Genomic DNA, 14,892 nt, shown 5'->3' with positions numbered 1-14,892 from the left:
ATGTTGAAAAGACTCCTGGGATACTTAGGAGAATTGTTATACCACTGGTTCCACAATTGATTCATTCAGTACTGCAAGTGAAAGTGAATGTCACATATGTTACACGCACGCTGCCTAAGTTCAGATAGGGGCGACACGGGTTTTATGAATTCTTTGGAATCCTGGGGAAACCATTACTCAGGGCGACCATAGGCTGCAGCTTCTCTCAGGCACACAATGGATTCACTTGCTTGCACAGACACATCTGACAAGAGTCCTTCTGAATGATTTAACAGTAATGTTTAATGAAGCATGGCCAGTGCAACTTAAATGTCCTTCGAGCAACAGGCTCCAGTACAGCAATACAGTTTCCTTAGCAGCACAGTAGGACACAGTCTTTTCAGTAGTACAGTACAGCACACAGTCCATCCATTAGCACAATGCTCCTACCAGCAGTCCCCGGTCCACAGTGTCCCAGTCTTTACCTTTAGTGCAGTGAGGCACAGTGGGGTTGAACAGCAGGAGCTGTCCTCAGACTTGGTGTTTGATCCCTGCTCCTGATCTGCAGCAGATAACTCCTTGCTCCACTACTTTCTTCTGTAGATACCATGAACAACCGGGCGGTAGTTGCAGTGGGACAGTGTTCCAGGACCCTAGTCAGCCTGATGAAGAGGTCTGCATCTTTTCAGCTTGCTTCCCAACTCAGAACTGACTCTGCTTCCTCTCTCTGAGGCAGACCAGGTCACTTTCCCCTAGCTGCATCCTGTTAACTCCCCTGGTTGCTGGATGCTTCTCAAGCACAACACTATGTGTGGTATCTACCCGTCACACATACTAAGCCTAAGGCTTCAAATGGTGTCTGCACAAAAAAACAGAAGTCATTTGCACAGCATTGTGCTGCGAGTCAGACTTGCAGCTACAGGTGTTCCTTTGACCTCACACCACCGCTCTCAAAGGCCATGATGGTGCAGAGCAAGAGTGAAATGGAGTTTGGATTGAAAATTTATTCTAGTCAGTCACACTGTTCTTCTGGAAACAATGATAGACTGACATTGGCTTGGAGACCATGTTGACAACGCCATGAAGAAGCCTTCACGAGGAAATGTCACACCGTCCTATTCCTGGGATGCTATGGAGTGGCATGATGTAGCCTGTAGTCAGACCCCTCTAGTCTTTAGTCCAGGTCCAACAACAGCTTGGCGTTACATTGATTTGGTCATGAAACCATTGGTACCATCATTTTTCCAAAGTGTCCAAGGAGTCATTTTTCAATGCGACATCACCATGTCACTCTATTACTGTTACGCTCACGTCCAGACTGTTTGACATGAGCGTTGTTTGTTGTCCCACTGGGCCACGAACCAAGGAGTGCCTGGAGTGGCGTGACTCAGGGCCTCGCCAGATCCGACCCTGGACACACGGCGGCTTAATCGACTCCGCGATCCGAGGAGGAACAAGGGAGGTGGCCCAGGTGCTACTCCAGGTCAGACCCTGGTCACACAGCTATTGACCGACACCGGGGTATGCAGGAATGGGCAGGTTCAGCTGGTGTGTATACAGACGGGCAGGTACTGACGGGCACGGCTGGTATACAGACGGGCAGGTACTGGCAGGCATGGCTGGTATACAGACAGACAGGCAGATACTGGCAGGCAACGCTGGTATACAGACAGGTAGACAGGCTGGACCAGTACAGACTGGGATACAGGAGCAGAGCCGCAGGTGCGGATGGGAGTGGGGCAGAGCCGCAGGTGCGGATGGTAGTGGGGCAGAGCCGCAGGTGCGGACGGGAGTGGGGCAGAGCGTGGCCAGGCGGGACAGGGCAAGACAGGTACAGGAAGGCACAGGGGAATAGCGAGTATACAGAGGATAAGTACAGGGAGAGGGAAACGGCACAGACAGAGCCAGATTTACACAGAATACTTATTATGAAGTAGTGAGTGGACAGACTCGCTCACAAATTGAAGTACGGCGATGACAGGTAGGAGATAGGTTCTGGTACAGACACTGCAGTATATGAGAAAGGTACTGGAACAGACACAGGAGAAAAAGGGAAAGAACGGACAAAGAGGCAAACAGGTAACGGGCTAGGACACAGGTCAGACAGGAACTGACACAGGAACGAGATACAGGTACGGGCCTGGGAATTCAGCCCCCAGGGTGGTGGAAATAGACTAGAAGTCACAGGTACAGGTAACAGGCATGGGAATACAGCCCCAGAGTAACAGAACAAGATAACTACAGAACAGGACCTGGCAACTCAGCAGTTGCACATAGCAAACTGAGAGAAAGTGTTGCTCAGGACCCTCCCACTGTGCGGAGGTGCCTTAAGTACCCAGTGACTCACAGCAATAAGCTGGGGATGCATTAGGAATGCACGCACTGTTCCTTTAAGAATCAGGACGTGCTGCCGCCGCTGCCCTAAATTAGCAGCGAAGGCACATGCACACAGTCAGCAGAGGAACACAGTGCACAGCCTCGATTGGTGAGTAGGCTGGCGGTTTTGCATGGTGGGAGATGGGAAGCCATGCCAGCACGCTGTCAGGGATGTTACAATTACAAGCAGCCTGCACAGCTTAAATGTGCTACTATGGTTTGCAGTGTCTCTGGACTTGTCTTCCATCAACCACATCTGGAAAATCATTGGTCTGCATTTGCAAAGGGAACTACCAGAAGCGGATCTTGATGATTTACCCAAGTACATTCACTAAGGTAAACATTCCTGAGACACCATTAATAACCTACGCTGTAAGTGCGGGGATTTCTGCTTGTGGCGCTCATACTCGATACTGATTAAATTCAGATGTTGTGAAAACTTTGTTTCCATTTTTCCATTATTTGTAGATCATTAATATGTCTATCCATCCAGTGACTGTTCCATCTTGGTGTTAAAATTTCTATGTTGAGGAGAGTAAATGCAAAGTTTTATTTTAAAGCCAACAAACTATGAACAACTAATGAACAAATAGCGACAGTTAGATTTAATGAGCCAAAAGACAATGTCTAAAGAGAAAGAAAATAATTAAAATGGTATTTTGTAACCACTGACTTCCGCATATTCATGTTCTTGTCCATAGAAAAGGAGAGAATACCACATCTACACATTCTATCACCTCATATGTTTCCCTTTATTATATCCACTAATTGTCTTTCTTACATGAGATTTTTATTATGTTACATGAGCTCATCTTCTTCCTATTCAGGACCCTACAATATCAGATCCTCTCAGTTGAGCTTTCTACATAAGAGAACTTTCCTGATAGACCAATCAAAGATGGATAGAGACAGGGATAAGATGGCGGAGAGGATATTACACCTCACCCTAGAGATCCTCTTCCGGCTTACTGGAGAGGTGAGAGATTTTAATGATGTCCAATTACGTCATTCTTGTCTATGGGAATAACAGATGGACAGAACTGGAGAGGTCAGGACTCTGGAAATGTCCGTAAGAAATGTATTAATGTGTCTCTCCATAACCAGGATTACGCAGTGTTGAAGAAGACCTCTAGTGAGCACTGTCAGGACCCTGTGTCTGAGGCATGGGAGAGACCCCTGAGCCCAAACACGGGGCCTCCACTTCACCCCCTAATACATGAGGACATCAATGACCAGAAGATCCTAGAACTCACCTACAAGATGATTGAGCTGCTGACTGGAGAGGTGACACTGCTGGGAATGCTGGGACATTATACAATAACTCTATGAAGGGATCAGTGGGATGACGGTATCATTATGTGTCAGGTTCCAGTAAGGTGTCAGGATGTCACCATCTATTTCTCCATGGAGGAGTGGGAGTATTTAGAAGGACACAAAGATCTGTACAAGGACATCATGATGGAGGTTCCCCAGCCCCTCACATCACCAGGTAATAGACAGGACTAAATACACATGGCTTATATCTGTAAAGAATAAATTCAGTTCCTGCATGTGTTTCTTCCAGTTCTATCCAGTAAAAGGACAACATCAGAGAGATGTCCCCGTCCTCTTCTTCCACAGGACTGTAAACAAGAAGATCCCAATGTTCCTCAGGATCATCAGGTAGATGAAGAGAAGGTGTCATGAGATCTCCTCTATGATGTGTAGACGGCTGTGAAGGTCTTGTGCTCAGTCTTGTTTTATTCACCAGTATTATATGTTTTATACTTGTGTAATGAGAATGGTGGAGATGGCAGGATTAGAGCTGATCATAGATGTGACTTCTCCAGCTGTCTGAGATTTTTACAATATTTGTTTCAGGGTAAAGATCTGACCTATATTAATACTATAGAGACCTATGTGATTGGTGATGAGCAGTGGACAGAGGAGATTCCTATTGATAACTACATTGGTGAGTAGTGTAACCATTGAAGCTATGTACACACAAATGTCTGATTTTGATTTAGTGTAAAAAGTATAGGACAAGGATGCAGTGGTGTAACTTGAAGCTTGTGGGCCCCAATGCAAAGTCTCCAACAGGGCCTCCAACTGTCATGGACTTTAATAATAAGTCTTTTCATTTGGGCCAAAGAGACCTTTTGCCCCCCTCCCTACACTCCAGGATCTGGGTGCGATTGCGACCCCTTCACCTTCTATAGTTACAACACAAAGGGAAGTTCATCTCACCTACAGGGTAAGGATACCAATTGCATGGATACTTGTAGTACTGCAAGATCCAGAAGAATGCAAAATTTCAGCAAGGATCCCTTAAAAAACACTTTTATTGCAATAAATTTAAATCCATGTAGAAAAAAATCCTTCCACCACCATAGAAAAAAGCATCCGTGTTTCAGTTAGTTATTCGTCATTGCCCTATAACGAAGGACTTTGTCTGAAATGCGTATGCATTTAAAGCAGGGGGTGCACAACATTTTTTTGGTCCAAGGACCACATTGTTATACTTTGTATAACAACCAATCCCAAGGGCCACAAACATTTTTTTTAGGGTTATTTACATGAATACATCACCAGAACCACCAACAGTCCATTAATTGAACACTAGAATCAAGTTTTGAGTATTTGAGGAGGATTTCGAAAGTTTCTGCTTAGTTTGTGCTCCAAAATAAATCAGTGTGAACACATGCTAACTTAAACTGAGTTTTTGGAGCACCAGTACCACCACAAGTACAGGAATGCAACATCAAAACCACCATCAGTAAATGATTTTAGCGCCAGATCCACCATCACTGAATGAATTCAGCGCCAGAACAATCGTCAGTACATGAATGCAGTGGCAAAACCATCATCAGTACATGACTGCAGCACCAGAGCCACCGTCAGTACATGTAGTGCCAGAACCACCGCCAGTACATGAATGCAGCATCAGAACCAGTATTAATACATGAATGAAGCATCAGAATCACTGCCAGTACATGAATGCAGTGCCAGAACCACCATCAGTAGATTAATGCAATGACAGGATCACCATCAGTACATGAGTGCATTGCCAGAACTACCCCTCTCCATAATGTCCCCTTTCACTGCCCTGCTCTATAATATGCTCCCCACCCTGCCCTTCTCCATAATGTCCACAGCCACACTGCCCCTCACTATAATATTCCACCCACACTGCCCTCTTCTAAATTTCATCCTAATCAGCCCCTTTCCAACACTGTCTCTTTGCATGAAGTTTTCCCCACCCCACTACCCCTCGCTATGCTATGCCACCTTTCACAATCCCCCATAATGTGACCACGCATTAACATCAACCCTCCCCTCCCTGGATTTCATCTAAAATGATAGCATCTTCCGCTCCTCCATGGAGTGCTTACTAGTGTCTTCCATATCCTTTGCTTTGCCAGCAGCAGTGTGAAAGACGGCTGAAAGAGGCGAATCCATTTGAACGCGTCTGAAAAACGTGAATACATTTGAATGTAGAAAGAAGGAAGCGACGTCTCGCTGTTCCTGTGGGCCACAATAAACCCTTTTGTGGGCCTTATGTTGTGCAGGCCTGGTTTAAAGGATTATTTTGCTGGAAATTAGCTTTCTATTATAGTTACACCACTGCACAGAAGGTTTCAGTGTCCATTCCATGCTTTTTCTCACTCCTATAGATTTGAATAGCCTGTATTAATTTGTTGCACACATTAGATTAATACCGGTGCATCTCACTAAATTAGAATATCATCAAAAAGTTAATTTATTTCAGTTCTTCAATACAAAAAGTGAAACTCATATTATAGAGTCATTATAAACAGAGTGATCTATTTCAAGTGTTTGTTTCTGTTAATGTTGATGATTATGGCTTACAGCCAATGAAAACACAAAAGTCATTATCTCAGTAAATTAAAATAATTAACAAAAAACACCTGCAAAGGCTTCCCATGCATTTAAAAAAGGTCCCTTAGTCTGTTTCAGTAGGCTCCACACTCATGGGGAAGACTGCTGACTTGACAGATGTTCAGAAGGCAGTCATTGACACACTTCACAAGGTCCCAGAGTTCCAATTTTTACTTGGAAATCAAGGTCCCAGAGTCTGGAGGAAGAGTGGAGAGGCACACAATCCAAGCTGCATGAGGTCTAATGTGAAGTTTCCACAATCAGTGATGGTTTGCGGAGCCATGTCATCTGCTGGTGTAGGTCCACAGTGTTTTATCAACACCAAAGTCAGCACAGCCGTCTACCACAAAATTTTCGAGCACTTCATGCTTCCCTCTGCCGACAAGCTTTTTGGAGATGCAAATTTCATTCTCCAGCAGGATTTGGCACCTGTCCACACTGCCAACAGTACCAAGTATTGAGTGCATTTACTGAACATACATTTCAGTAGGCCAACATTTTGGATTTTAAGAATATTTTTCAATCTGGTGTTATAAAGTATTCTAATTTAATGAGATAATGACTTTTGTGTTTTCATTGGCTGTAAGCCATAATCATCAACATTACCAGAAATAAACACTTGAAATAGATCACTCTGTTTGTAATGACTCTATATAATATGAGTTTCACTTTTTGTATTGAAGAACTGAAATAAATGAACTTTTTGATGATATTCTAATTTAGTGAGTTGCACCTGTATTTGGAGAACCACTGATTTAAATTTGCCTTAACGACCATTTAATGAAAATGGAGTTTTCCTAACTTTACTAAACCAGAAGTTGTCAGGAAAAAGAAGGATCAGGGTAACGAATCTAAACATGCCAAATCGGTATTTTCTCAAGACAGTGGTTAACTCCCTTTACTCCACTGAAAACACATGCTCACTTGATTGAACCAAGTATATATGTGTATCAGGATAAGAATCATCCAGTTGAAAGCTTCACTAGATTGATAATTGAACTTAACTGCATGACTTGCTTATAAGGGAAATTTTATATAGAAATGTTGTTTTATTTTTCTTTTGGATAATATATCAGTTTTATTTTTTCAGGCGATTTTATCAGTAGTTCAGAGGGATGTGCAATGTCAACAGATTTTAAAACAGAAGACCATGTAAACATACATAATATTTATGAAGAGCATGCCATCAATCCAGAAGATCTATCATGTGAACCTCCTAAACAAGTCATATCTTTTGATTCATCACAAACTATTAGGCAAAATAAAAGTCACAGGAGGGATCTTCAATATCAAAAATCTTACACAGTGGAAAAGACACACTCATGTAGAAAATGTGGGAAATGTTTTATAGATAAATCAAGTCTTGTTACATATATGAGAAGTTCTAAAGGAGAGAAGCCATTTTCATGCTCAGAATGTGGTAAATGTTTTAACCGTAAATCAAATCTTTTTAGACATCAGAATATGCATTCAGAAAAGAAGCGATTTTTATGCTCAGAATGCAGGAAATTTTTTACACGGAAATCAAATTTCGCTAAGCATCAACCCCACGTGCAGGAGACTTCATATTCATGTTCTGAATGTGAGAAATGTTTTACAACTAGTTCAAAACTTGTAATTCATCAGAAAATTCACACAATGGAGAAGCCATATTCATGTTCTGAATGTGGGAAATGTTTTACAGTTAGTTCAAAACTTGCTATACATCAGAGAATTCACACAGGGGAAAAGCCATATTCATGTTCAGAATGTGGGAAATGTTTTACAGAGAAATCACATCTAAATAAACATGAGATAATTCACACAGGAGAGAAGCCATTTTCATGTTCACAATGTGGTAAATGTTTTAACCAAAAATCTAGTCTTGTTAGACATGAGAGATGTCACACAGGAGAGAAGCCATTTACATGTTTAGAATGTGGGAAATGTTTTACTCATAAATCAGAGCTTGTTACACACCAGAGAATTCACACAGGGGAGAAGCCATTTTCTTGTTCTGAATGTGGGAATGTTTTTAGCCAGAAATCACATCTTGTTAGGCATACAAGAATTCACACAGGGGAGAAACCATATTCCTGTTCTCAATGTGGGAAATGTTTTACAGAAAAATCACACTTTATTAAACACGAGAGAATTCACACAGGAGAGAAACCATTTTCATGTTCACAGTGTGGAAGATGTTTTAATCAAAGATCCATTCTTGTTAGACATGAGAGAACTTGTAACACATCAGAACAGTCACACATAGAAATAGTAAAATTTATATTTTGATTGTGGGAAATGTTATACAGGAAAATTACATCTTATTATGTAAAAGAGAAATCACATGGGGGTGAAGCCATTTTCAAGTTGAAAATGTGAGATATGGTTTAACTAGAAATCAAATCTTATTAGGGTAAGTGCACAATGCACTTGAGGCTATTATCAAAAGTATGCGCCCTACAGCACTTTCCTATACATTTGAATAAACGTTACTTAGATGTATAACTGGCAGACGGAAGTAAAATGGACACACTATTGACCCCACCTGGTAAATGGGACCCAATGGCAATGTTAAAGGTGTTGTCCTATTTCAGAAAACTTTTCTTCATAGACTCAGTTCATTGTAAAATAACAAACTGATTTATTTACCCTCCTCGGTCCAGCGCTGTGTCTTAGATGCTACCCCGTTTTTGTTGTTTGAGTGCAGCAGTGACAAAGTACGGTATAGGAGAAGCCTTTTTTACGTAAACAGTATGAGAATTGTTTTACTTAGAAATCCACTCTTGTTGATCACTCAAAAACATCGCACAGAGTCGAAACAATATTCAGCATGAAAAATGCTTTGTTTTATCATCTCAAAGATCAAAGAAATAACACGGGGAAATAGACATTTACTTTTTGCTTCAAATGTGTTTTTTTGAGAAAGTAACAGTAATTTCACATGTCATTCACAAGAAACGAAGAGGAATCTAAAGCATAAAATTACAATTAGGAAAAGTTTGCAATCACCAATATACATCTGCATTCCAAAATTCAATGGACTGATAACACAGCCATATATCAGCCATGTGTATAAAATACTTTACATTGTTACATATAACTGCATCTCAACACTTGCGGTTACCAGTTGTTAATAAATATTTGTTTTCACAAACGTACATGGTATGTTAGCTTATACATAAAAATTTGCTTTGAAAACTTTGGGCTTTCTTTATTCTTTATAAGCATACGCCGGGGTAGCTTCTAGAATCATCTGTAAGGCAGTGGCTTTCGTATCCATGCAGCAATGAGGCAGTGACCCAAGAAATTTCAACTTAAATGTCTTTATTTTCCAACTTACAAACAAATCCAAAACTTTATCCTCCAGTTCGCAGCCGGAACGTCCGTGTCAGTCCGTTGCCATGGACAACTGCACCACCCTATAATCCATAGGTGTGGTAATGGCTTGCTCAAGCCTTTGGTCTGTGTTTAGTTTCATACAGACAGGCCTGCACAGAGTTCCTGCTCTGTTGCTTGCAAAACCCAATACTGACACACCCAAACCTTAACTGAAAGTTTAAATAGAAGTCGTTGACATGGACCACTCCTAAGACCTGGAGTGGAGGGAGAGATCCGTCCCACTACCATCCTACAGATCTCTCCAAAAATAAAAGCCCATGTTAGGTTTTCTTAAATCTGACTTTAGTCAAATAGCTTGACCAAGTCCACATTTTCTTTTATTTTACATTGTAACCACAGCTGTGGCTGTAATTACAGTGCTCTCCAGCGGGTTCAGTATGTTCAGACAGAAGATTTAGTATTTCAATCCAATAGTCAAGAACACCAGAACCTTATTACATCTGTAAAATTACTTTCCATCTCCTGGCATCTATAATATTGTGATGTAGGATTCTGAAATGGGTGTGAATTAGCATTGATAGAAAATGTATATTGAAACTTTATTGTTAGCTGCAAGGGAAAGCTGTAAAGGGAAACTGACAGCTGATTCACGGGCAGCTGTATCAGACAATGGCTGTGGCATTTCACAGAAATGTGTAGTTTAAAAGCTGTTAGGGGCTATTCTGAAATGGCAACTTTAATGGATAAAAGCTCTTTATTTAGAATGTCAAAGTTATTTTCTTCAGAAGACATGATATGAGAAAGAAATGCCCATGGATGAAGCTGCATCTTGTCTCCAAATCATTGGGACAAAACAGCTCCCAAAGCAGAGTTTATGGCGTCTACCTCGACAACAAACAGCTATTCAGGATTTGGATGGCCAGTAATTATGCAGAAGTAAAAAGAGTCTTTGGTTTGTCAAACGCCACTTGTGTCTCTAGAGATGAGAAAAATGCTTCTGTTTTCTATGTGAGTGAAGTGGCATGATGATCTTTGAAAGTTTTTTATGAATCTGCTGTAGAAATTTGTAAAGCCTATACAGCATTCAACGTCTTTTAAATTTCTTGGAGTAGGCCAGTTAACCACAGCTCTGATTTTGCTAGGATCCATACTCAAACCTTCTGGAGAAATGATATATCCAAGAAATTGAATCCTGGTTTGTTTAAATTCACATTTCTTTGAGTTTGATAAAGAGATGATTTTCCTGTAGACGTTCCAAGACTAACTGGACATGCCTGTGATGTTTCTCCAAGATAGGCAACAACAAATTGGTTACAAGTAATCTTGAAACACATCATTAATGAAATGCTGAAAAGTTTCAGGAGCGTTGCAAGGGCCAAAAGACATAACCTGGTATTCAAAATGTCCATGTCTAGTTCTAAAGGCGGTTTTCCACTCATTCCATGGCAGACTCCTTATGATATTATAGGTCTCTTGTAGATCAAGTTTAGTAAAAATCTTTGCAGAACGGAGTTTCTCCAACAACTCACAAATTAAGGGGAGTGGATAGCGATTTTTAATGGTAATGTTATTTATTTCTCTGTAATCAATACATGGCCGTAAGGTTGAGTCTTTCTTTTCTACAAATAACACGGGTGCACCAGCTAGGGATGAGGAAAGGCGAATAAAGCCTTTCTCTAAATATTCATCCAGGTATTCTCCACGTACTTTCAGAAAGATTGTACATTCGCCCAAACTGATTTATCTAGGAAGCAATTCAATGGGACAGTCGTAAGGACTTGTGACGATCGAGTATGTGCTACTAACTCTTTTGGCGTGCATGCTTGCGTGCTCGGCATTTCTTTTAATGTCGCCACGCCTGCAAGTGTCACGGCTGTTTGACAGCTGTGACAGATGCAGAGATAGCCTGCCAGCACATGTTGTACATGCATTTCTCCTTGAAAGCCAGAAAAATATGGGTCGTTTCGAGACATTGTTCAGAAGAACAGCGTACTTTGATTAAAAAGTTGATTGGAGAGGGTAAAACTTATAAAGAAGTGCAGACAATGATGGGCTGTTCAGCTAAAATGATCTCCGATGCTTTAAAATGGAAAGAAAAACCAGAGAGACGTGGAATAGATGTGAAATGGGAACGAAGAATAGCCAGAATGGCAAAGGCTCAGCCAATCATCAGCTCCAGGATGATCAAAGACAGTCCCAAGTTACCTGTGAGAGTACTATGACAGAAGACGCCTGTGAAGCTAATCTGTTAGCAAGAAGTCCCCGCAAAGTCCCACTGGTAAAAAAAAGACATGTACTGAAGCAAATCCATTTTGTAAATGAACACATAAACTGGCCTAAAGAGAAATAGAGAAATATTTGTGGTGGACTGATGAAAGTAAAATTGTTCTTTTTGGGTCCAAGGGCCGCAGCCAGTTCGTCAGACGACCCCCCCAAACTCTGCATTCCAGCCACAGTACACTCTGAAGACAGTGAAACATGGTGGTGCAAGCATCATGATATGGGCATCTTTCTCTTACTATGGTGCTGGAAATATTTACCTCATACCAGGGATCATGGACCAGTTTGCATATATTCAAATACTTGAAGAGGCCATCTTGCCTTACGCTGAAGAGGATATGCCCTTGAAGTGGATGTTTCAACAAGACAACGACCCTAAACACACCAGTAAATGAGCAAAATCTTGGTTCCAGTCCAACAAAATTGAGGTTATGGAGTGGCCCCCTGGACATTAATCCAATAGAACACTTTTGGGGTGACATCAAAAATGCCGTTTCTGAAGCAACGCCAACAAATGCCAAAAAATTGTGGGATGTTGTCAAAGCATCCTGGGCTGGAATAACAGTTGACAGGTACCAGAAGTTGGTTGACTCTATGCAACATAGATGTGAAGCAGTTCTAAAAAACACTGGGTATACAACTAAATATTCTGTTAGTAATTCCCAGGAATGCTAAATCCTCAAAAAATAGTACTTATTGTGAGTTTGTAAAGACAAATGCAAACACTGCTATTTTTTAGAACAGCACAATGTTAATTTTTTTGTTTTCTGTAAAGTAGTTAAAAATTATATACATTTCTCTTCATGTTTTGAATTAGAAAACAGTGTGCAATGTTCCCAATGCATGGAAATAAAAACTAGTATAAAGATTTTGTGCTTAACTCATGTTTTTGAACACACTGCTATTATTTTGAACACTACTGTACAACAGTACTACAACAAAATGCACACAACACCCAGCGAAGCAGGAGGATCGGTCGGCAGGCAGCCAGTTCCACTGCCGCCCTCTGTTACTTTCCCCTCTTTTGAGGCACACTGTGTGCGCGCATCTACTCCCCCTCCAACCTCCAACTGGCTGTCATTTACCACCCCACCACTTTCTTCGACCACGTCACCACCTGGCTGCTTTACTTCCTTTCCGCTGACGTCCCCACTATCATCATGGGCGACTTCAAGATCCCCATTGACACTTCCCACTCATCTGTCTCTAATAATAATAATCTTTATTTTTATATAGCGCTAACATATTCCGCAGCGCTTTGCATACATTATCGTCGCTGTCCCCATCTGGGCTCACAATCTAGATTCCCTATCAGTATGTCTTTGGAGAACCCGGAGGAAACCCACGCAAACTTGGGGAGAACATACAAACTCCTTGCAGATGTTGTCCTTGGTGGGATTTGAACCCAGGACCCCAGCGCTGCAAGGCTGCAGTGCTAACCACTGCGCCACCGTGCCGCCCCCTAAGCTTCTATCCCTCACTTCCTCCTTCAGCCTTGCTCAATAGCCTTCTGCAGCCACTCACAAAGATGGTCACACACTGGACCTCATCTTCACCCGCCTCTGTTCCCTGTCTAACCTCTCCAACTCACCTCTCCCTCTATCTGACATTCTCTTCCCTCTCCTCCCCAGGTGCACAATCCACACTCCACAAACTTGCATACTCTCTCAGAAATCTCAAACACCTCGACCTACACTCACTCTCTGAATTCCTTCTTCCTCTTACAGACATAAGCTCCTTACATGATACAGATGTTGCTGCTGCTTTATATAACACCACAACAGTTGCAGCCCTCAACTCGATCACCCCCCTCACACATACCAAAGCTCGCACAATCAACAGGCAACCCTGGCACACCAACCTGACTAAAGAACTGCGAAGGGCCTCCAGGATCGCTGAGTGGAGATGGAAAAAGTCCCACTCCAACGAGCACTTCATCGCATTCAAATAATCCCTCACTACTTTAAAGTCCACACTCACTGCTGCAAAACAAACATTCTTCTCATCTCTCATATCCTCCCTGTCACACAAACCTAAACAGCTATTCAACACTTTCAATTCTCTCCTCCGTCCCCCAGCACCTCCTCCCTCTCCTCTCATCTCAGCCGAGGACATTGCCTCATTCTTCAAGCAGAAGACTGATACCATCAGACAAAGCTTTTGCCTAAAGTCCCCACAGCCCCTTCTCATATCTACTCAATCCTCCTCCTCCAAAACCAGCTTCTCCACCATTATGGAAGATCAACTTTCCTCCTTACTCTCCAAGTCACACCTTGCCACCTGTGAACTTTACCCTATCCCATCCCACCTAATCCCTAACCTTACTACAGTCTTCATCCCAACTCTAACCCACCTTTTCAACCTGTCACTAACAACTGGTGTCTTCCCCTCATGCTTTAAACATGCCTCGATTGCACGCATCCTCAAAAAGCCCTCCCTTGACCCATCCTCTCTGAGTAGCTATCGCCCCATTTCACTTCTCCCTTACGCCCCAAAACTACTGGAACAACACGCCCATTCTGAACTTTCCTCCCACCTCTCCTCCTGCTTCCTCTTTGACCACTTACAATCTGGCTTCCGACTGCATCAGTCCATTGAAACTGCCCACAAACGACCTACTAACTGCCAAATCAAAGCGACACTGCTCTGTCCTCCTCCTCCTGGACCTGTCTTCTGCCTTCGACTCAGTGGACCATTCCCTCTTACTACAAACTCTCTCATCTCTTGGCATCAAAGACTTGGCCCTATCTTGGATCTCCTCATATTTAACCCCTTTAAAGCCCATGACGTATTAATACGCGTCTGTGCCCTGGGCTTTAAGAGCCTGACCCGTATTAGTAAGTCATGGCGATCGCGCGCGCACACAGGCTGTGCGGGCGCGATCATCGCCGGGTGTCAGCTGATTGTCACAGCTGACACCCGGTACTATGTGTAGGGAGATGTCCCGCACCGATCCTGGCATATTAACACCCGCAATGCTGCGATCGAAGTCGATCGTAGCATTGCAGTGGCTGAGGGGAGGTGATCGGTATACTCACCTCCTCTTCCGGCCTCCAG

General features: G+C 42.4%; 1 protein-coding gene across 1 annotated transcript in view; it reads left to right on the top strand.

Annotated features, from left to right (window-relative positions):
- Window positions 1-12,445, top strand: part of LOC141271917 (uncharacterized) — a 115,889-nt gene extending 103,444 nt beyond the window's left edge. The window contains exons 2-7 of the mRNA XM_073682156.1: window positions 3,183-3,331; window positions 3,460-3,639; window positions 3,721-3,844; window positions 3,920-4,017; window positions 4,216-4,306; window positions 7,325-12,445. Of these exons, the coding sequence (XP_073538257.1) occupies window positions 3,254-3,331; window positions 3,460-3,639; window positions 3,721-3,844; window positions 3,920-4,017; window positions 4,216-4,306; window positions 7,325-8,505 (1,752 nt within the window). The 5' untranslated portion in view covers window positions 3,183-3,253 and the 3' untranslated portion in view covers window positions 8,506-12,445. The remainder of the gene's footprint in view (window positions 1-3,182; window positions 3,332-3,459; window positions 3,640-3,720; window positions 3,845-3,919; window positions 4,018-4,215; window positions 4,307-7,324) is intronic.
- The last annotated feature ends 2,447 nt before the right edge of the window (window positions 12,446-14,892 follow it).

The sequence above is a fragment of the Phyllobates terribilis genome, unplaced genomic scaffold, assembly GCF_046119375.1.
Source record: "Phyllobates terribilis strain yellow unplaced genomic scaffold, ASM4611937v1 Scaffold_5__5_contigs__length_657084704, whole genome shotgun sequence".
NCBI classification, from domain to species: Eukaryota; Metazoa; Chordata; class Amphibia; order Anura; family Dendrobatidae; genus Phyllobates; species Phyllobates terribilis.
This window is presented reverse-complemented; position numbering and strand designations above follow the sequence as displayed.